Here is a 23,307-nt window from a genome sequence, read left to right as displayed (position 1 = left end):
TCTAATGAATCTTTTTATATGAGAGTTATTAGTTATAGCAAATATAATTAAAAAAAACCAACAGATAAGTCAGGATCAGAATGAGTCTAGAGTTCATATTGCCTGCAGTATCTGCTATTATATGAGAATTTTTTTTATTATTACTTGATACCAAGAGGCACATCAGTTCTGAGCAAAAAAAAAAAAAAAAAAAAAAAAAAAATGTAGCCTAACACAATTCCCAAGCATAGTGAAGGAACACTCTAAAAGCACAGAGCCCAGGTGAATTTTGGCAGTAAGCTTGCATATTGTAGATAATTTACACACCAAATACACATCATGACACCTAGTGGCAGAGCTGCATTGTGAGTATCTAAGTGATAGCAAGATTTTATTCACACTAACAGGACACTAATATGGCATTTACAACTTGTTGAAACACATGTTGGGAACTCAGCATTTGCTATGAGAGTTTTATACATACCCTGTATTCAGCAGCGGTAGCTTGTTAATCCTCCCCTTCTCATTCTTCCATTGTTTTGTTTTCTGATTCTGAGATTCCTTACCCCTTAATTTAATTTAAGAACTGAGGACAGAAATACACAGTATAATACAATTCTTTTGTAGTCTTCTGATATAATGTAGCAATGGATAATAATGCAAGTACTTTTCATTAGGCTACTGCCAATTTTTGCGTGAGTAAAGTTCATTCAGATGCTGAATCGCGATGGTGCTGTCCATAGAAGTTTGTGGGGGCTTTTTCACGTTTGTTCTTGGTTTTTTTCCTTCATTATGTCATTTTTGCTTTACTTGCTATGAGTAGTTTGAAGAAAAACCCTACACTATATCACATACTTAGCATCGGCACACTCAGCGAAAAATGCATCCTAATGAATGTCACCATCAGATTATGAGGGGGGTTTTATGAACTTTCTGCAGTAGACAGGTGCAATTCCAACAAGCCTCTAAAATCTCCAATCTGTGCTGTTATTTCAATACCTGACATTTTTATAACGTTGCTATTACCAAACAGCTAAAAGTTTAGTTTAAAAACATATCTTGACATACGTATAAACTCGGAAGTCTTGTATCTTGATACACATTTTGTGGTGCAAACAGAATGTAGCTGGAAGAAAACTGAATAAAAAAGAGCAGATTTTATCCCAAAACTTACCATGTGTGTGTGTATATATATATATTATAAAACAAATGTTAATATATTTTTTAATAATTTTAAGTCCATGGCTGTATTTTGCTTTTTTAATGTTTCCTCTATGATTGGAGCTTTACATGTACGAACAACTAAATTGCATTACTAGTCACTTCTTTAAGATTTACTGCACCCTTACGTTTGAGGGTCTTTTTCCTGCTACTGCTGAGATACAGGATAAAGGCTAGTCAGTACCTCCAGTTAAAGCAGCTTAATACAACCTAAAAACTTCTCAAGTTTTGAAAATAAGATGCATAATTTATATGTACTCTTTCACCCTACTCCATTATTAAATAACAAGAGTGTCATAACTTGCCCAAAAATCTAGTTTCAGTATGCAAGTTGTTCATAGGAGTGATTAATTCAGTGTGCAGTTTGAAATTAACAAAAAGCCACATTAATGCCTAAATGACTGCATAAATACCTAAGTGGAGGAAAGGATAGAGTTATTCTATTTGGACTGTACACATGAGTGCAGGACACTTGAAGATACTTGGCCTTGTTTTAACTTCAGATTAAAAAAAAAAATCAGCACTTTCACACTAACTTGAAAAAAATCATAATATTCTAATTTTTACTAATATATTTTATTATTAGAACTGTAGTTTTAAGAGAAACCATCGAGAAATTACTTTCCACCCCTCAATACACTTTGGTGTAACAAACTAAACCAAAAATAAATCTCCAAAGAAAATGCCCAATGATGTATTTAGGAAGTAGGAGATTTGCAGAACTGATTGGAAAGGAGTTCTGAAGGTCTTTTCCACCACCCTCCCTGCCACCTCAAAGTAGGACCAACTTTAAAGCTGGATCTGACCTTCAAGTTAGCAGGTTCTTGGTTTCCTTTAGAAAATTTCCAAGACTGGATATTTTACAGCCTCTTCCAGAATTCTGTTTCAGAGTATTAGAAAGTTTCTTTGTAGCCATACTATTTATTTATTTATTTAAGAACTTGGATGATATTTGATACTAAAGTTGAAACCATAATGAAGCTAATAGAGTACTCATAAAACACCCATAAGAAGTTAATAAAGCATTATTTACATTAGTCAGTCATTCAACTGAATAAAAGCCTCTAATAGCTTCGTACCAGAAGAATGAGTCACTTAATTTTTTAATAATATTTTTTCAATCATTAAAAGCAAAACCCAGGAGTTTGGGATATATTTGATTAAAACCCAGTATTATTAATGAACCTACATCTAGTCAGACCACTGCTCTCTCCAATTACAGGTGCAGAACTGTCACTATAAAAGTAGATCTTTAACTACAATGCATGACAAATTAATGAATTAATCACTAGGTAGTACCTGGAATGAGAGGCATGAACAAACCAAGACAAAACAAACTACAAATAAATACTTTGAAGAGTTTTCTTAGGTAATGGAAACCATTTAGTCTTCATGCTCCAACGAGGACTCAAAAGCAATGAATTTTAACAATTCACACTAACACAGTCTTTGATGATTCATGTCTAAAATGTGAGTTCCCTAAACCACACGAATCACAAAATCACTTCAAGGATCTAAATTAAGTGAACTAGAACTTGCACTTATCAGCATATATTAAATTCCATCACTGTTGGTATAAGGACATTGAGAAACCTCTAGGTCCTCATCCCTTTAACAAGTATCATTTTTTTAGAACACAAAGTGAACCCAACCAAAAAGATGTGCTGATTTTGAAATTACCAGCCTTTATCTAGGTCTCCTATCATTAAGGTATAAATGCTGTTTCTTTATTAATTGACCCACTGCCCCAAATTTAGATTGCTTTGCAGGTAGCATTGTATTTCCCAGCAATCACTTGCTGCTATTGCTTTCATATGTCAATGCTGGGAATAGTAAAGCCATGTGTAAATAAATGCTTTACCCTTCTAATAATTTCAGTGAAACTTTAAAATTATACTGGTAAATTACTTTAAGTAAGTATTAGACATTTTACTGCACATTCAAAAAACTTCATTAATTATCATAGTTAATCTATCCAAAACTGCATAAAAGATAACCCCAAGTCCCTAGTTTTAATTTGTACATTTGTGACAGATATTTCCATAATTTTCCATTTTTGACAAAGTACTGTAAAAGCTTTCTGTACAGCCATCTCACCTTCTTATAACTACAGAAAATATGATGTGGCATATTTATGCCTATTAGTTAATACATATAGTTACTGCACAAACTTTATTTATGTATATGCACAGATACTTCATACAAGTTCATCACCCATTATGAACACTGGAAGATTCTCAAATATCCTAGGTGATTTCCATATTTAAAAAAAAAATAAAACAAACAAAAAAAATCAAAAACCAACAAGATTTGGATTACTTCTTTAAAGCACAGAGCATAGAATGGTAGAAGAAAACCAGGAAAATTCAGGTCAGCTAGGAATACACATCTCATGACTACAGCAATGAAGACAAAGGTAACTACAGTTTGATAAATCAGCAAGAATAACAGAACTAGCAAACTGAAGATCATGGTGTATTGGTTTTCAATTACAAAGCACAGAGACATTTTGAAATGGTCCATTTCTGCATTAGTAGGCATTGCTACCTGATGAGACTACACTGTCTTTGCTCAGGAGAGAAGTATGGGAAAGTCAAAGTGTAATTACAGGTCAAGGAAGCAATAGATTCTACAAGATTAAATTCCTGTTTACAAGCCTGGGATTTTTGGGGGTTTTGCTTTACTGACAGCATTCTGACTACATAAAAGGCCTTCAAACAAGTCCAAACACAATGCTATTTCCACTGATAGTGTTGTATGAGAGGATCACACACATATTGAAATGCTTTGGATTCTTACTAGTGCCTCTCAGTGCAGGCAAAGATTACAGCAACACTTCAAACATAACTCAAGTGACACCAGTAATGTGACCAGTTTGTACATCTGTGTCCATACTAGTCACATTTATTTGCAGTCATGCTCCTGAGAGAATGTACCTAATCACACCTATTGCCACCCCTACAAGTAGCAGACTAGATCCCAGAGAAAGCAGGGATTAGGCATTTTAGATCTTGAAGTTAAGGCCAGTGTTGGACATGAAAATTATGTATTTTTTCTTTTATCAAATGTGTATATAAATCAGTAATACACTGGGTTCCATAGTGAACTTAAAAGTGCAGCAAAGAAACAGATAAAACTGTTCCAAAATTTTCAAATCAGTCTGTAAAGATCCAATGTTCTGTAATTTGTTTATACTTTGTCTTAATATGGCTTTGAAGAATCAAAACATTGTCAGACATGGGGATGTTTCCCTAACTTCTATGAAGGCATGTGGGCACTGTTAGTGTTTAAACTTTCAGAGAAATTCAGAGATGTACAGATCTGCCACAGACCTTACCTTTTTAAACATTTTTATTTATTGTTCCAGGTAATATATTGGTCCTATTCTCTCATTAAATGAGCACTGAACTTCTCAAATTATGTGGGGGTTTACTCTTGCTTAAATTGTCAGATTCAGCGACATTCAACTATCGCAAAACTAGTGCTTTTGGTATATTATTGGATGGCTGGGAAAGGTCTGGCTTAATGATGTGTTATACAGCAACATTTTAGCAAAAATATCCAGTCAGGGCATTTGTGTCAATTCTCAAAATATCCTAGAGCTCCTATAACTCCCAAACTCCCGTTGTCCTGGCATAGCTTGGACATAAAGGTAACTGGTGATGATGCAGGATAAGGTTGGGAGAGTTTTATTTTATCATTAATGGGAGAATGTTGCACTGACAGCTCATTTAAAAAAATTACGAAGTTAGAACTGATGCAAATCTTACTGTCTACTGTACTGCACCTTCATATAGCAAAAAAATATAGTCCAGCTATTTTTATCCGTTTACGTACGTGACAATATTTGTGCTTCATTACAGCCAGTTTGTCACCAGACTCAAAAAAAATTTACTAAGAGGTGGGGTCTTATTTTGGTAGGACTGTAAAATGATGTGAAGCCAAACAACTTTAACCACCTTCATCTAATATGGTATGTCATATGATATTCATATGATTTGTCTCACTCAAATACATTGCTACACTATTTGTTCATTGCTGTCCTCTGAGAAAGTCAACAGTGCTTGCTGCTACACCATGCATAATATACAGCAAATTTCTTGCACAGTAAACCTCTTGGAAATGGGTATTCTGTAGGTGAAACTGAGGACAACAATGACATTTGATGCAAATGTAACATGCATGGATTCTGTATTCTCAACGAATGTAATACCTGCTGCTTATTCAATTACACTCAACCTGTTTTGAAGCTGTCTTTTGTTATGGTCCCTAGAAGTAGGAATCTTGTTGATCCAAGAATTGTCACTTTAAAGATTGGGAAAAGTGAGAATGAAGCTTGTGTGTGCTGGCAAGAGATAGAACTAACAGTGGATTGGAATTGGATAGAGCATTGGTAATCCTCTAAAAATAAACATCATTTGAGTGACAATGCTGCCAGTTGCCCTTGCTTTTAGTGTTTCCATTCATGAGATTCTATACTTAGAAGCATACGTAGGCAATTCTTTATTACCATTCCTATTGACCACATTAAGCCCTTTATGTTGTGTACTGAGTCGTGTTTGCAGTACTGGTAACTTCTGAACCTTTCTTCTTTTTCTGGGGCTGTGAGAGGGAGAACCCTTTTTTCTGTAGGAATGCTGGGTACGGACAATTTCTCTTTTCTGCTCTTGCAGTTTGGCTTCATGTAAATCTAAGGCAGTTCTTGTTCCAAGAGAATAATAATTTAAGAAATTACTGGTTTAATACAGATTTAATTTACTGTATAAGTCCTTAAGTATTTTTTTTTATTTCTACAAAATGGCAGAAATACAGATACTTTTCAACTTGTTGCAGAATTGTTCCACTGTTCCGCAATAAAAGGTAGTTAGCAGTGTAACTTAATAGAGATGGATGGGAAGCAAACAAACTATGCAGAATGGGAAGCATCTTTCTACTGCTTGAATTCTTTGGACTAGTTGGGTCCTTTGATCTCTGTATCTCTATCAGGTAAATTTAATGTCAGTACAAGAATGTGTTTAGAAAAAAGAAAATCAACAAAAAAACCACACCTTAGATTAAAAAAATGAAATCTGAAAGGAGCATTTTGTAAGAATTTTTGTGTTTTAACTTCCAAACAAAAGCTAGCAAGTTCTCACTTCCTTTTACCCACATTATTTTTAATGCAGTATCTTTGCTTTAAAAAACCCCATAAAGAATGAAAATGTGAATGTTGATGGAATCTTGCTCTTTTAAATTAAAAGCTGCAATTAATAAGGTGTTTGATACTATATAAAGTAAGGTAAAATATATGAAGATTGATACACACTAAAATAAACTCAAATAATGCAAGGCCTAAGCAAGATTAGTACCCACCTTTGTATGTACCTACACATGTAACTATTGTTGAGACCAAACACAAGAAATAAACTCTATGACAGAAAGAAACAGCATTCTGGTGCAGACCATGCAGGAAGACTCCTTTCCAGAGGACAAATTCTGTCATAATACTTTGCAAATATAGGAAAGAAAGAATTAAGTAAATGCTTTACCATGTGACAAACTGTCAATAGTGACAGGACCCATTTCTCAAAATCAAGCACTGGTGCATTAATAGCTGCCTTGAAGTACACAAAAAAACATCTCACCACAAAACAGTATGGAATCACCTTATGCAGAGATCACCACAAATTTTCCAATTAGATCTTTGGTTTACTACAAAGAAAACCCTGAGACACTAAACTTGGTGTGCAGGGATGCTCCAGACTGAGCTGGCTGGCACAAGACAATTCTTGTTATACTTACCCAGGTACATCCAATACTGAATAAAAAGTTCAGATGGATTTACATTTCAGAAATCATTCAAGAAGACCTAAGCCTTACCATATTGCATGCTACAGTACTAATGTAAGGAAACTTGCCTTCTGGATATTTATACCAATATCCAAATGGTAAGCCTTCCTAATGTTCACTTCCAAAAAGTGTTGCACAGAAATGAGTTTAAAAACCCTCAACATTACAAGGTAGCTGATGGGAAACATAAAGAAGTATATGATGTATTCACTTGAGTGTAACAATCCAGAGAAGCTTTTAGGGAAAAAAATTACAGGCTTTTCTGTACAGCATTCCCTAAGCGTACCCAAGATATCAGGAAGACATAAGTAGTGACTAGATGTTATTTAGTCAATTCTTACAGACTAAAGAAAGGAAGCTAACAGAGGAAATTTTCAGAATTACAAAACATACAAACTACTGTATCCAGTCTATTTTCCACATGCAACACTTCAAAATCTCTTGTCAGGTACAGTATGAAATTTACTTTGCTGTTTATTAGGGTTTCCGGTAAAACTCTTGCAAAGAAAAAAAGAAACCTATTACCTCAGTTCATGAAGACGGCTACACATTCTCTTTTTCTTAATATAGTACATCTTAACAAACTACCACTGATTGTCATACAGGACCTTGATCCTTCAGTTGTATCATGACCATAGTTGCATTGCATTTGCCCTTTTGCAGCTTTGAAGAATTTCGTAACATAAGAATTATAGACTGGTGATTACTGATGTCCTCTTAAAAAGCAAGCAAACAAACAAACAAAAACAAACAAAAAAAACCACAACAAAAATCCCACAAAAAACACCATCAAAAAACAAACCCAAACCCAAAATCTCAAAAACACAGAAACCCAAACACCATGCCACCAGCCACTGATTTTTAGAGAACCTTCAGGATGCTATCAAACTTAAAACTTCAAAAACTAGTTGTTCTCCCTCCTGCCCTACTTTGTGAGCATAGCCTGTATCTCCATGTGGTATCCTCACTGTTGGTCAACACAGTTTGAAGAAGCATTTGAAAAATCATTCCCAATACAGGACTGTCTGGATTATTATTATTTAAGGAACACAAAGTCACCTCTTACTCCAGCGTAACTCTTAAGATAGTAGTTACTGCTGGGGCAGATGACAACACACAGATACCGAAGAGATTAAAAGAGTTATGGCCCAAAGTAAATATGATACAGAAGATGCCAGTGCAAGATGACTCCCCCAAATGCTCCCCTCATCTCAAGCCCCACAAATTTAAAACCTTATGTAAATCAAGACTTTAGCCTTGATATACTGTTAGTCATCTGGAGATTTGATGTCTTATCTCTGTCACTTATTTACTTAGTTATGTATACATTCTGTACTGCATCCTCCAAAGTTCTAGTCTTCAATAAATTGTCTACACCATATAAATAAAATGTACTTTATTCTGTGCATGTGAAACATAGCTAACAATCTTTTCTGCAGACATAGGGACAGTTTAGAGAAGAGAGACTCAAGAGCTATTTACACTTTATCACCAGTCAGAATAGCAGCTGTCACACCCTCTTCACTGACTTAGCACAAATAAATACAGATAAAAACCACCAGGTTTCATCCATTCCTTGAACAAGAACTCCAGAGAAATGGATGAGGTGGCAACCAGTGTGTTTTTGTCTTGAAAACCTACTACCAGAGTGCAAGAGTCCTGTTCTTGAAGTATACAATAGGCATATGAGACCTCTGAGACTTGGGACACAAGTGTTGTCTGTGTTAGATGACTGTAAACACATCTGGCTTTTTATCTAATCTCAAGAACATTTTATTTGTAACATTGTTGCTTTCTGGAAAATAACTGTAATTTTCTAAACAGTATCACCACATCTGTAACTGTATTTGATTAAGATTTGACAACAGTGATCTGATAAAAAGTTAACTAAAAATATCCTCAAAGAACAATGACTACAGACTTGCTACATTTAAAAACACCAAAAACAAACAAAACAAATAAAACAACAACAACAAAAAAACAACCTGTTCCTGAGTACTAAAACTCAAGGCATCTAAATGAAGAGGTAACAGATGACTCGAACGTTTTGGAAAAACTTCTAATTTTTTTACTGGATAACAGAGTTAAAAAATATAGGAGAGTCTCCTCCCATAGACTGTTATAGGCAGTTCAGACCTCTAGCTCTCAGGCTTCTCATAGCACATAACTCAGCTTCTGTGTAACATAAGGTTGCCAATATTTTACATAATATTTTATTATGCAGAAAATTCTAAAGATACAAATCATGTTTTATACCCCACCTTCCAAACCCCAGCTACACAAAGCTTTCAATTTTTTGCACTGGCTCTGAAACTATTGCTTATGCAGCAAGCTGATCTAATCTGCTAATTGAGAAGACAGATTTTCACTTTTTCAAGTCGGTTTCCTACTGGTTTACCATGTTAAATCATCTCAGTGCAGACTCAAGAATGAAGTTAGATGCAAGGTAGGAATGTAAATCATTAGACTAGAAAGGAAGGAGTACAAATTCCTTTCTCTGGTAATAGCAGAAACCATGCTTGATTTTATCTTTAAGGTTTAAATGCCCTGGAGAACTGCATTAGCAGCATCCAGATAATATTGTAGTCCTGGGAAGAGAAAGGGTCCAGAATGTTCATCTGAACAGACCTAACCCTCACCTACTTGGCACAAAGCACTTCAAAGGGCTTGAAGAAAACAGGTTCCCCAATTATTGAAGGCAGGACAAAAGTTTTAAGGTCTTACCATGGAGATTTTAAATAACAAAAAACAGGCCAGCATGAGGGAAGAACTGTGGTCAGTGTTACAGGAATCCAGATTGTAACATCTTTCTCTGAGGCCAACATTATGGTTTTCAACTCTTCACTGGATTCCTATTCAGAAGAGTCTCTTGTAAGCCACTCCTTCACCAGCAGAGGTCAAGAGAAAAATGTCACTTCAAAAGACAAAGTTACACTGCATATAGCATGTATGTAAAGTAGAGGGACTTAAATACAATCTAACCTACTACCACTGACTCACACATTAAAGCTCCTATGAAGTATTATATTAGAGACTATGGACACAAGCGTATAAATCCAATCTCTAGACTTATATACACTGCACAGTCAATTGATTTTGCATTTAATTTTCTGCTTTTAAATACAAAATAATTACCTGAATGAAATTTATATGGTTTTGCCTACATACTCCAAGACAGAAATTACTTTGGAACTACAACATTAGTGAAATACTCTTACTTTGTAATTTAAAAAAAAATCACTTTAGTAGCTGCAGAGAGAATTTGCTACATTGAATCAGCTGATTAAAAGTCCTTTAACACTATTTTTAAAAGTACATAAAATCTTCAAGAAAAAGAAATGAAGAGTGAACAGTTTTTCCTGCACTGCTATATCAGTAAAATGAAATAAAAACAGAGACTAAGTTTGTTCAAATTTGTATTTCTGAATTATATTTTATAGTAAAAGGTGGCTCATGGTATTTCTACTCTCCAATTTTATAAAGGTATTTTAAAGCCTGGAGGTTTGGAAATTTTTTGTTAGTCCTTGAAACAACAGCCAACAAGTACCTGGCACATGAACCAAATCCATATTGTTGTGTGACTCCAGCTGAAGATGGAATATCACCAAGACAGCTTAATTCCCCTTATTCACTTCAACACCCAACTATTCAGGTATCGCTGTGCAAATCCAAACTGGACTGGGTGATATGGATTAGAAGTAACTGGTTTTAGAAGAGAATTCATTCAAACCTGTTCTTCAGAATGATCAGGATTTGTAAGCATACAAACACAAAATAATGCTCAATTGCTCTACCAGAGGAGGCAAAAGCTATACTGACTTTCCCCAAACCTTCAAACTCTATAGCTGTATTTTTGCAAATGTTTTAATTTAATTAGGGTTTAATTAGGGTTTTTTCCCCCTCTCTTTTTAAAATATCATTAATTACTGACCTGGAAAATTTATGGTCTCCTTAAAACATACCTTTAAATACAGTTCACATCTTAGGTTTTTGTCAGACTTTCAAAAAAAGTAGTAAATAAAAAAACCCAAACATTTAGAATAATCTTCACAATATATTGATTTTAAAAACTTAATTTTTCATTAAAATACATGTTTTAGGTATGCAGTGCCTTGCCTTTTACAAAGCAGAAGACATCATCTCATGAAAAAAAAAAAACCTGAAAGCAGTTATTGGATGAGGCAGAGATCTGATTAAACAGTCCTGATAGATGCTGACAAAATAATAGAAACTCTATTCCCACCACTGCAGCCAAACAAGAATCCTGCATCTGAAACTTCTCATCACGTATTTAAAGTGTTTGTCAAATGGCAAAAAAAAGATAGAGAACTATTTGCTCATCTGTGAGAAATGAAAGCATTACATCTTAGTGATATTTTTTAATTAACTATTTCTTTTAGCTGTTACAACAGATACCCTCTGGAGAATGAGAAAACACCTTGCTGTTATGCAAATTCCTCCTCTGATATGCATCACAGCATTTCAGAATAACTGGCAGCTTTGTCTTAAGAGTGGCTGAATGTCAGGAACTATGCTTCTGCACTGCACCATGAAACGGTCCACACGTATTTCCATTCAAGGGCAGTAATCTATTTTAAAACAAGAATTTATTGTGTTATAGTATAAAGACACTAAACACAAAACAAAGTGTTTAACAACATGAACATTGACACAAAAAGCAAGATAGTTTCAAGCCAATTCTGTAACTATTCCATGTGAGAAACTCCAAGTGAAAGGAAGTTACATACACAGGGTCACCCTTGGGAAAGGATGGCACCACCTCCAACTAATTCAAGCCCTTTTTCAGGACATCATAGCATTGTCAGAATAGTTGCATTATCTTGAGGGCTTGAGTGGTATATAAGCTTTGTCTTGGCCCTCTCTATATAGGTGAACTTACCCACAGATCTACAAGAGAACCAATGAGGCATTTCTACTGTAAACTATAAGACCTGAGGTACATTTTCTTCTAATCTACCTTGCATTTTCTTGATCTAAGTATATTATAGAGGGTGGGGGTTTATTAAAGAGCAGCATAAATTCGGTTATTTAACTTCACTATAGTCCATGTGACAGCACAGGTCAATAAAATTCATAATGCTTTGCAGTACAACACCCATCTTCAACAAAATACATACGGTATGTCAAGAAGCTTCTCTGAAACCGTGTTTTGTAGTTTCCCAAGCCATTATATGAAAAGATAACTGAATTTGCGATGTACTTAAGCCATTACTTCAGAAATTACCTGGTCACATTAAGGTCTCTTTCCTGTGGACTATTTTGATAGGATCCACTATGTGAACCAGTCATACATGAATTTCTCAACTGCTTCAATTCATACAGAGCAGTGAACAAGACTATACAGATTAAGTATCAGATTACTGCTCATTCATATGAACCATTTCCAAAACTAACCAGTTTGATGATCTCACAACAATAAAATTTTGCTAAACAAGAAGTTTAGAGCATAAGTACTTCTTTTGTTTAAAACAACTTTTTTTTTGGCTCTTAAAAGAAAATTAATTCAGTGTTTCCAAGGCTCATTGTGAAAATATATACACACATCAAATTTATATCCAAAGCTAGATTTTACCATCGAGTTTTAAAGGCAAAGAGATATTTTCAGTACAGTAGGAAAAAAAAGCAGTTCCTGAAGTATACTGTAGCCTCACTTCATTGCCAGTATCTACAGTTCTGATGCTGTACAAAATACTTCTCTGAAGCAAATCCATCTAAACTCTATCCACCCTGAGTTAAGCATCTATTTTTTAAACTGTTTTAAACAATAGGTAACAGAGAAGTATGTACAAGGCTATAAAACATCAGTTATCATACAGCAGATTAAAAAAAAAAATCAGTCTTTTCAGCCAATTTTCTGGTTTTTTTCTTGTAGTTAGTCATTGTGGATTTGGTTTAGGGATTTTTTTTCTTTTGTTTGTTTTTACTTCAAGCTATTACTTTATTTAGACATTCATGCATTAATTGCTTGAATTATTTTTTGAGTGCAACAATAAGGCAACAGTAAAAAAAATTATAGAAATTTTGCATATGTGTAAAGGTATTTAGATTATAAAAGTGCTTCCTAAAAAGACAACCTAATTGCAGTATCAAAATATTACAGAGTACTGAGAACAACTGTCATTTCAGTAAATGTTGCTCCACAGAAAAATGTCTGATTTTAGGCTTTTGCCCCTTTTTTTGGTGAAGAAAAGCCTGGAAAAATTGGCATGGCTACGTGGGACAAGCAAGTTAAGAAAATATACTTTAGTCTAAATTTAAATAAGAAGGTCCACACTTTTTTGTGAAAACTTTAAGCCTCTGTCAAAAATGTATTTTTTTTTTTCTTTTTATAATACAGGATTAAAAGACAAGATGATGCTTACAAGATAAAGAAATAATTTACATGAAAATATCTTCTGACAAAGCTTTTCAATCAAAATATTGTTCTGTAACATTCAAACATGACATACAACACAAAAGAAACAGTGAATACAAACAAAAAATGTTATATGGATTGCTTTCGAACACATAAATAAATGAAATATTGGTGTAGGCAGTAGGGCTCATGCTGATGGCTAGCAGGAAATAACAGTGTGCAATCTATTTGGAAAAAGCTCTAAAGTACAAATTACAAGCCCAATTAAGGACTGCAGCAAGTTCAGTTATATCACTGCCATCCTCTATCTCCAAAATAAATTCTTGTTTAAATCACTCATACCCTATATTACTCATACCTTTGCTTCAGAGATATGAATAACTATATACAAAAAGTAGTTTTATTTCACCATAGGGATAACATTGTACCTCTCTGCCAATGTCACTTGAAAAACCACCCATGTCAAAACAATTTGACAGCAGATAAACAATTTAATAAATACGTAATGATCTTATTACAGTCCTTCAGGTAGGCATGTTAACTCATGCTGCTAGTTTTATGGTCACAGTGCATAGAATCCAAATATAAAAGAATGGGCTGGATTTCAGGTAATTGTCAATCCCTTACTTATATTCCAAATATATCCAAAACTTTCATAAGCTCAGTCATGTGTCAATCTTTTTTTGTGGCAGGAGCTAAACCTTTCCCTGGTACAATGTCCATTGCCGGCAATGGATGCACCAAAACCGCCAAGGAGCTCAGTGTTATTGCACAATATATGAAGACCTGGAATTCTTCCAAAACTTAAAATAAAAATAATGGAATTATTCTGACATTTCTGGACACCTGCATTAATACTGTATGACTAATAAAAGCATGTCAGTTGCATGGACTGAACCAGCGATCAACATGCGCCCAGAATGCACACTAGTAAAAATGCAGTCAAAGGAAGTAGTCTTCATTGCCTATAGGTCACTTCCAGTCAAAGGTTAAAGTTCAAAGACTGAATGATCAAAGTGCTCATTTTCTCAGTAGGACTATCTTCTGCTACGAGGATCACAAAATGGTGGCATCAACATGTGTCATCTTTAAAATAAAAGAAGAGCATTTATGGAAAACATATAAACATTCTAATTCCAAATAAGCAAGGTGCTATAGGCAGAAACAATTCCTAGCATAGACAGTAACATGCAGAGGAAATACCCTGATTAAATAATTCTGTGATTTTGTTCAATAACGGCTCGGGGAGAAAAGAAAGTATCAAAAATTAAACTTCCAAAATATACATACACCCCCAAAGACATTAGTGTTAGCAAATACTCCAAAAAAAAACAACAGTCATTTCCATGCTTGATATTTAGAAAACCACTTGCCAGGAAAATGAAAAATCAAATATGCTTAACATTTTGCACCCTTCAAGTACAGCAGATGCACAACAGTTATCTAATTAAGACATCCTTATAAAAGGAATATATAGGGATAAGACCTAGCAGAGTGGGCTGCTTCTGATGCATTCTCAACCCTTTATACATGTATAGGTGTGTGTGTGTGTGTATATAAATATATAAATTTATTTATGAAGACTCAACACAAAACAATAGCTGACAGATTTATGCAAACAGAATAGGTTGCTACTATAATCCTGAAATCTTAAATCTGAAAGTGAATTACATACACTAAATTTTAGATACCATGATTAGACAGAACATATTATAAAAATGCATGTTCAGTACCTATCTTTTCTGCATTATGCTCCATACTAATGCTCTCCCTTTTAAACATTCTCCTTCACACATCAACTTGCGGTATATTTGCACCTGCTAGCAGTAAATATTGAGTTCTTAACAGAAAGCAAAGTTACTGTCTGCTTATTTTTAAAGGATTTACTTGTAACCTCCCACACCTAAAAAATGTAGCCTCATTCTACATTCTCATGGGAAAATATTATATCAAAGCTATTACTTGTAAAAAAACTCTTTAATTTTTTAGTAGGCTACTGTACATGAAAAAAAATGGACAAGGATGCAAGAGAGAGAGAGAAGGGATATTTAAAAGTGTACTAAAATTTTAGGCCAAATATCAGAGAAAACACTTTCTACTTAAGAAAAAACCAAAACCAAACCAACCTCAAAACCCAAAAGCAGCAAGGAAGCGCTGGTTGAAAACTAACACTATTGCCTTTCCCTTCCTCCCCACCACCTCCCCCCTGCCAAAAAAAAAAAATCTACCTCCTGAGAACAACAAAGGAAGTCAACAGCTTTATGAAACAAATTTCAGTCTGGATGCTCAAGTAAACTGTATCTGCAAGATCCTCCTCTCTTTAACACATGAACAAATCTCAGATTGAAATTCAGCAGGAAAGTCAATGTACAGTTGAAACAGACATTGGGTAGGGTAGACAATCTGCAAATATTTTCAGTTATCAAAGATCAGGAGCTTTAAAACAGGGCTTGTGAGGACATCATTTTGTAGCAAACAAAGCTCCACAACTCTGCTTGAGGAATAAGTTGCTGTGCTGGGGGAGGGATGATACAACAGATGAACAACTCTGTGTTAAGTTGAATGCAGACATGTCAAAATATGTCTCAAAGTGCTACTTTATCGCTGTGCTCATCTGGGTTAGCTTTACATCAGCTCCCAACCAGGGACTATTTTGCTCCCAGGTAAACAAATTCCAGGCACATACTGGAAAAAAAGCCCATTTCCTTCAAATGAATGTATTAATACATATGACAGACTTCTTCCTATCTATTCAAAACACAAGCTACTATGTCACATTAAAACTAAACCAGCCCAATGGGCAGCAGACAGCAGAAGTGGCAGAACCACACTGCATCTCCTTCCACAGGTTGTTGTATTAGCACTGGCATTTAATTTCTCACAACAGTTACTCTTGGACAGCTGGCTTTCTTTCCTGGGTGGGATTGTTTTTTCTTCCCTTACTTATCCAGCCAAATGTGGTTCAACCACAAGATTAGATATATGAAACTTCAGCTGAAGCATGAGCAGAAAATAAACATGACAGAAGCATCTCTTCACACTTCCCATTTTACTGTAACATACCATTTCTTTAAACCTGTTTAGAAAACACTGACAATTTAAAGACCATGCCTTGGCAGTCTTGTTCTATGTCCACAAAGGAGAAGCAAAATTAACAGAGAAAAGAAGCAAATGACACACACACAAAAATAGAAGGGAAAACACTCAAAAATAGAAGGGAAAACACTCTAATCATTTATGAAATTTTTGTCCCATGGACATCAGGAATATTTTTTTTCATGTAAGAATTCAAGGTGGTGGGGAGCCCAATTAATTTTTAATCAAGACAGTATGAGTTATTTAAATTAACGGACTTGCTTTCTCTTGCCTCAGGTTGGTTTTTAGGTTGCTCTGAATTTGAGGAGGGGTAAGGTTTTCTGACTTCCAGAAAAAAGACACTGCATAGTTACTAAAATACCCATTCAATGAACTGTAAGCTGTGGTTTTGAGCCATAATAATACAGCAACCTTCAGAATCAGTAACTCAAGATTTCTTTTCATACTAAATTTCTGTTTTGCTTAACACAAATGGAATTTCATTATTAAGAAATAAAAGTAGTATCTGCAGACTGTTCTGCTTTTACAGATTTCTATTCTAAATCAAAATGAGACTGGTACAAATTAAAAGTAGACAGAACATATTTTAATCACAAGATAAAGCCAATAAACGGAACTTTACCTGTTTCTCTTTAAAAATAATTAGCAAGTGAAAATAGAAAGTTAACAAAAACTCTCCCAAAACTGCCATTTAAGAGAAACCAAAATTAGAAATGGAGAAGCACCAAACACATTACAAGAGTGTGAAAACAGAGAGAGAAAAGAAAGTGCTGAATAATCTGATGAGGATGAAAAATCTATCCTTGTGTGCAATATGATTATTATTCTTGGAGTCAACTGTAAAAACAACCACATAATGGTCCCAAGTTTCCTAGATACACCTTAATCTCATGACATACAGGAATTCTCTTACTGTACCTGAAGCCACCTTGTTTTGGAATTACAATTACTGTATTATGAGAAACAGAGTGTCATTCTGTTATATTACCATATGTTAAAATCCCATTGGTCTCAGCAAGTATTATGAAACTATCAAGTTTTTCTTGTTAGGCCATCCATGGGCTTTTAAGAATCTTAAGAATTTTAAGGGTGAAGACTTTGGAATTTGCCTCTCCAGTCATGAACTCTCACTGTCTCAAAATACTTGCTCTAGTTTTCACTTCAGGGACAGAACCCATCCTGGAGTTGGGAGGCCATGAAAAACAGAGAATGTCTTATGGTGGAACCTTCACCTGCCTCTGCAGTGATGGAATCAACTGTTCTGCACTACACTAGCATCAAGTATTACCTTCTCTGACATATCCCTTCCCAATGTACTTGTGCTCCCAATAACTACCGTTTGTACAGAAATTTCCTAGGGAAAGTAAGGAAAGCATTGCTAACAAGAGGAGAGAAACAAAGCATGGCCCATCTCTATCCCCTTCTTCTCTCCTTCCTCACCAACGTAGTGGATAAGACAAGCACATACAGCCAACTGCAGCTCTGGGTGGAGGATGACAAATGCTGAGGCAGAAGAAAGAAACCACAAAGTATAAAGCAAGACATAGAACACATGGAAACAAAAGAAAAAAGCACAAAAGCAAAGCAAACCCCAAACCAAAACAAGGAAAAAAAAAAACCCCAACACAACACTAGCACTGCAGACACTAGCAGTTTTAATACACTTTTTTTCTTCTTTATCATGTCCATGGAGAATCTTATTACTGTATTATTGAGTATCAATTTTTAGGAGCCTTTAAAGTCAGTCAGCTGTCCTGTACTGGAAATTCTGATTGAGAGTGGAAATCTAGCAAAACACATAGCTGTTTACAAACATACAGGTATCTTTTCAACAACATAAAAGTTTTTTAAGTGTTAATAACAATAACAAAAAAAATTGTTTAGAGCAAAACCTAGTTTCATAATGGACTTTCCCCAGTCCCAAACTTTGAACTTGTCATGCACTGATACACTTTACAAGAACTGTCATTCAAAGTCAATCCTATAATATATGTTTAAATTTCCACCAGGAATTATTCAAATGTGATACAGAAAAAAAAATACAGCAGACTATGTCAGAAACAGGATTTAAATAACTTTTTGAGTTGAAAAAAATAGTTTAATGCTTTGAACAAATTTATCCTACTTTCCTACAATTTAATTGCCTTCAGCATGAAAAGAAGTTAAAAAATTCTGGTCCTAGTTAGATACTTACCATGATACCACCATTTTGTTTTCTTTGGATTCTTGTTACATGTTCTTACATAAAATGAGTTATCTGGAGGTCGCCTCTGCAACAGAAGAAAAGACCTACAAATAATCAAACAACCCTCATATTGTAATACATGAGCTATTTAATAAGATTATGAAAGATTACCATGTGAATGCAGTGAAAATGAGGTAACAGGCAGGATTAGACCTTTTTGGTCAACAAAAATCTCTTAAAGATCCAGGTAACAAAATGTCACTTGAGATACTCCAAGAAAATAAAATAGTAAAAAATATCATACATTTTAGTGATAAATAGGAGAGAAAAAAATGAAAGAAAAAAAACAACAAACAAACAAAATAAACAAACTCACAAGAAACATCTGTTGTTCAAAAAACTTCCCAAAATTAAATTCCTTTGCAGTTTGGAATCTAATTCTGATGCATTACATCTAATTCCCATTCTAAGGCTCAGCTTAGAGTAGGGGAATAAATGAATTTAAGTATCTGTATCTGATCATTATTACATATTCTTTGGTTTTCTTCGCAACTGTCATAATTTACAAAACACATCGGATAGAATACAATACAAAGCCATTTTGGGGTGTTTTTTTGACTACATATATGACTAGGACCTGATTGGGATGCAAAATAAATAGGCATGCTTGGATAGCACATATAGACAAGCTCTGACCACATCTAACTTCCACAGACAGCCCTCTGCGAAAGAAATGGTCAAAAGTGAAAGGGCAATCTCTTTACAAAAATCTCTAAGGGATTAGTGCCAAAAACACAGCTTAGCACCATTTACTTCCCTGAAACGAAAATTATCAAGTTCACTGAAATAGTACAGATGCAAAGTTAGAAACATCTGCACTAAAGACATTTCACTAGTCATTCTGCACTGCCTTTAGAGGAAGGATAATTTTACAAAGAATTGTCCTAAAGCATGACTGAACTTTGCAGTTAGTACAACTGGAAGGGTTCCATCCACTGCTCTTCTCCAGAAATGATACATAAGCAGGTTACCATGAAAACAGTGGCAAAGTACTTACTGCACTGTTTATTTTTCATTTCTAGCTTAGTATTTTCTCAGTAGTAGAAATGTATATAGAGTAGTTTTGCCTATTTCAGAATTTGAGAAATGAAAAGTTTACTTTGTAAAGTAGAAAATTACTAACTTTTACTTATTCTACTTCAACAGTGCTAAAAAAGCCCATACCTTTTCTTTGCAGCTGGAAAGCATGCTAATAATGCTAAGACAAACAGATTGCACTGAGAGGGCTGGAGACCAGTCTTCCGTTAGAATAGATAAACAGATATGACCATTGCTATAAACATGAGGATGAACAGGGATATTGTCTCCAGTAAACATGACCTAAAAAAAAGAACAAAAATAACTAATTTATAGTCCCCATTTTAAATAAAACTGTATTGGTTTGGGGAAACAATATAATCTTATTTAAGAAGCAGGTCTGCCATTTTCACTAACACTAAATAACACACTTTACCATGTTGGGTTAATTCAGTTTTGGAAACTATTAAGTGAAATGTAAAATAATAAATGGAAGCCTAAATAGCTAGTGAAGATGGAGTTAAATAAATGGTTAAATACAGGGGATTTTATATTAATATAGCATAGAAAAATGCAAAGGTAACAATGTAAAGACAGTGCAAAATCTTGCAGCCTCAGTCTTCCACACCCTAAGGAATACAGCTGTCTTGCCAAAACACTGGATTTTAATGATTATATAAGCCACAATGTTATACACCGAGAAGCACAACAAGATTCACAAATGAGTATTTCTATAAACCTGGACATAACAGAAATAAAGTTCTGGACAACTCATCCAGGTTCCAGCATGAAGAATAAAATAAAAATTCATCAATCTTATTAACTATAAATAAAGGACTTGTGAAACCAAAGTATACTAAATAGGAAATATTTTTAAAACATTACTTCAAATAGAAAAAAATTTATTTGACATGGAGTATATGGAAGAGAGGCAATTAGAACCTCAACTCCTCTCTATTAAAAGATAATATCACAGTCAAAAAGGGCTAGAAAAGCAATTTTGACAACTACTGTGCTTACATGCAAGTTTTTTGTCAAACATATCATTGGTTCAGGACCAACAGAAAGAGAACAAAAGTGAAATCTTCATATCAGTATTATACTCCTGAACTCCTTTTCCAACTCCTTTTATGCAATAAAAACATAAATCTCTAACACTCATAACTATAATACCCAGCAGTTTCTTAAGTGTTTCTTAAGCTATATAGATATGCATAAAAATATGTAAACATGTACACACACACCTCCTCACTGGTGACAAGTAACACCTTCATTATATAGGAAAATGAAATTAGAGAGCTTAATTTATCTGCAAAATAACAGACAGGTTTCTAAGGCATAAGAGAAACTGGATACAGAATGATCTTTCACAGGGCATTGAAGGGTTTACCTTCATAATTCTGTAATGTATTTCACTTGTAAATAATATCCTGTTTTTACATGACAATCTGAACTAGGCAGACTAGGTAAGTAAAAGCATGCACTCTATGACAGACAACATACATTTACAGGCAGAAAGCATCCAAGTGATTAAAGCAGCACAAGTGCAAACTGACAATTCACGGTAACTAGATTTGCAGGAGAGGTAATTATGACCAAAAAATTGTAGTACATAATCACCCTACTGCACAACAATGTTTGAAAAACTGAAATTCTAGCCATCTAAAACAATCCAGTATCCAGTACTTAAATTTTTAATTCTTTTCTGTGATAAAACTCAGTGTAGATGTATGGATCTAATTTGCTGCTTAACAATAAATTGCACAGAGCCACAGACACAGGTTGGGTAATGAAGACAAACAACCTGGAACCAAATTTAACTGGCTGCTCTCTTGTGGATCACCTATAATTAGTACCTTGCAAACCTGATGAGGTGCAGAAGTACAAGTAGCCAGTTTGTTCTGTAAAAGACTGAAAGTCAGCATTCTAGTGTTTATCATGGTACCTAAAAATATGTTAATTTTTACGGCTTAAGTGCCTCTCACAGCTCCAAGCTTCAGTTTTAACATCAACGAGAGAAGTTGCAGAGATAATTTCTAGAACTCTGAGCTGAAACTGACAAGACAAGAACTAAGACACTCTTGCTTTTCTCCTTCCTTTTTCAGAAAAGCAGGGGTGATAGCTGACCACTACTCTTATCAGCCATATTTTGAAGCGTTTCCCTCAGGTAATAGAGGAATGGCTGTACACAGCACATTCTGCAGTCTGTAATTTCTGCTGTCTCTTCAGTTCTCTAGGTTGAAAACAACACAGTATCACATACCTCAGTTGTAACACTATTTGCAGGTCTCTCAAGCACATAATGTATCTATGAGAATTCCTATCAGAAGCACAGTATTTCTTCAGCTGTATTAACAGCAGCAGAGAAGATGCAAGAGTCTTAAAAATCAACCAGAAACAAAAATGTTGAAAGTAAGAAGGGATGAAGCAGCAGTTTATTGTTTACTTGGCTCCTGCATCACAGTGAAGGGGATCTTCCTACTTTACCCTGTATTTCATGACATGAATATCAACATCAAAGAAGCCTCCAGGTTATACTACTTTCATCTGTTCAAGCAGACATCAGAGTCCTATATTTCACTGTAGAATCATTTGTAAAGAAAAGGCACCTGCACAATGTGTTTAATACAAATTAAAGTAAGCAAAGCTGACATTAGGCTATGTGGATAATACAATACTCAGCACATGTCATACAGCTGTAACCTGAAGGTAGCAGGAAGAGAGAAAGAAGGCAGCAGTTACCTGAGGCGAATCAAAAGGATACCGACTACTAAACTTAAATAAAAGCTGAAATTTTTCCCCTTCATAGAGTGTTCCAGGAGCACCTTCCATGTCTACAATCCACCTAAGGAATAGGGGAAAAAGCTGTTAGCATTGTGGACTGACAAATTAATATTTGTACTCCTGGAGCACTGGACTAATCAAATCAAATATCAATCACAGCCAGACCGTCTAACTTCTCTTCTAACACTGCAACAATCACAAAGGTGAGCAATACATCAAGCCTGTATTTAAAAGAAACAAACTTGGTGTTTTGCATACAGGCACTGACACAGTGATGCAAATTATAAATGTAATTATGACTTGAACCATATGCAGACCCATCAGTTCCCAAGAAATGGCTGCTAATGTGAGACAACAAAGCTGAAAAAAAAAAAACTTAAAAGGTTTGGAAGGAAGCAAACTAGTACACATTGTCTTTTGGGTTGTTTTACTTTTACTTTTCTGTCAAGGAAAATTCAATACATTTTATTAAAATAAAATCTGTAACCAAGGGGACAGGGCAAAGCTAATCTTGTACTTATACCTGTGAAAAACTCAGAAATTAAATGGTATCTTGCAGGTAATGGAACCAAAAATGGAAAAGTTAACAGTGAAAAAATTAAAAGGTCCCAGCAAATTAAAACAAAATCCAAAAAAAGGGTGATTTGAATCTGTGATGAAGATAACACCTCAATGTATCAGTATTCTTTTTCTTCTGCTTCTGCTCCATCCACCATAATACCACTGAAGTAACTGACCAGTGGAGTTGCTGGGGAAGAGG

General features: G+C 34.7%; 1 protein-coding gene across 10 annotated transcripts in view; it reads right to left on the bottom strand.

Annotated features, from left to right (window-relative positions):
* Positions 1-54: 54 nt before the first annotated feature.
* The window catches only part of UBE2W (ubiquitin conjugating enzyme E2 W), a 43,774-nt gene continuing 20,521 nt past the window's right edge, over positions 55-23,307 (bottom strand). For 2 of the 10 annotated variants that reach the window (XM_068186695.1, XM_068186697.1), the window contains exons 3-6: positions 22,506-22,608; positions 19,911-20,066; positions 18,696-18,771; positions 16,730-16,962 (exon numbers count right to left, since the gene is read on the bottom strand). In XM_068186695.1, the coding sequence (XP_068042796.1) occupies positions 16,745-16,962; positions 18,696-18,771; positions 19,911-20,066; positions 22,506-22,608 (553 nt within the window). In that variant the 3' untranslated portion in view covers positions 16,730-16,744. Of the gene's footprint in view, positions 11,619-12,900; positions 14,492-16,705; positions 16,963-17,065; positions 18,005-18,695; positions 18,791-19,743; positions 19,814-19,910; positions 20,067-22,505; positions 22,609-23,307 lie in introns of those variants that run through there. The other 8 variants (XR_010998005.1, XR_010998006.1, XR_010998007.1 and 5 more) reach the window with 8 other exon arrangements.

Source organism: Anomalospiza imberbis, chromosome 1 (genome assembly GCF_031753505.1).
Source record: "Anomalospiza imberbis isolate Cuckoo-Finch-1a 21T00152 chromosome 1, ASM3175350v1, whole genome shotgun sequence".
Taxonomy (NCBI): domain Eukaryota; kingdom Metazoa; phylum Chordata; class Aves; order Passeriformes; family Viduidae; genus Anomalospiza; species Anomalospiza imberbis.
The sequence above is the reverse complement of the archived record's forward strand: the minus strand, read 5'-3'. Positions and strand labels throughout refer to the sequence as shown.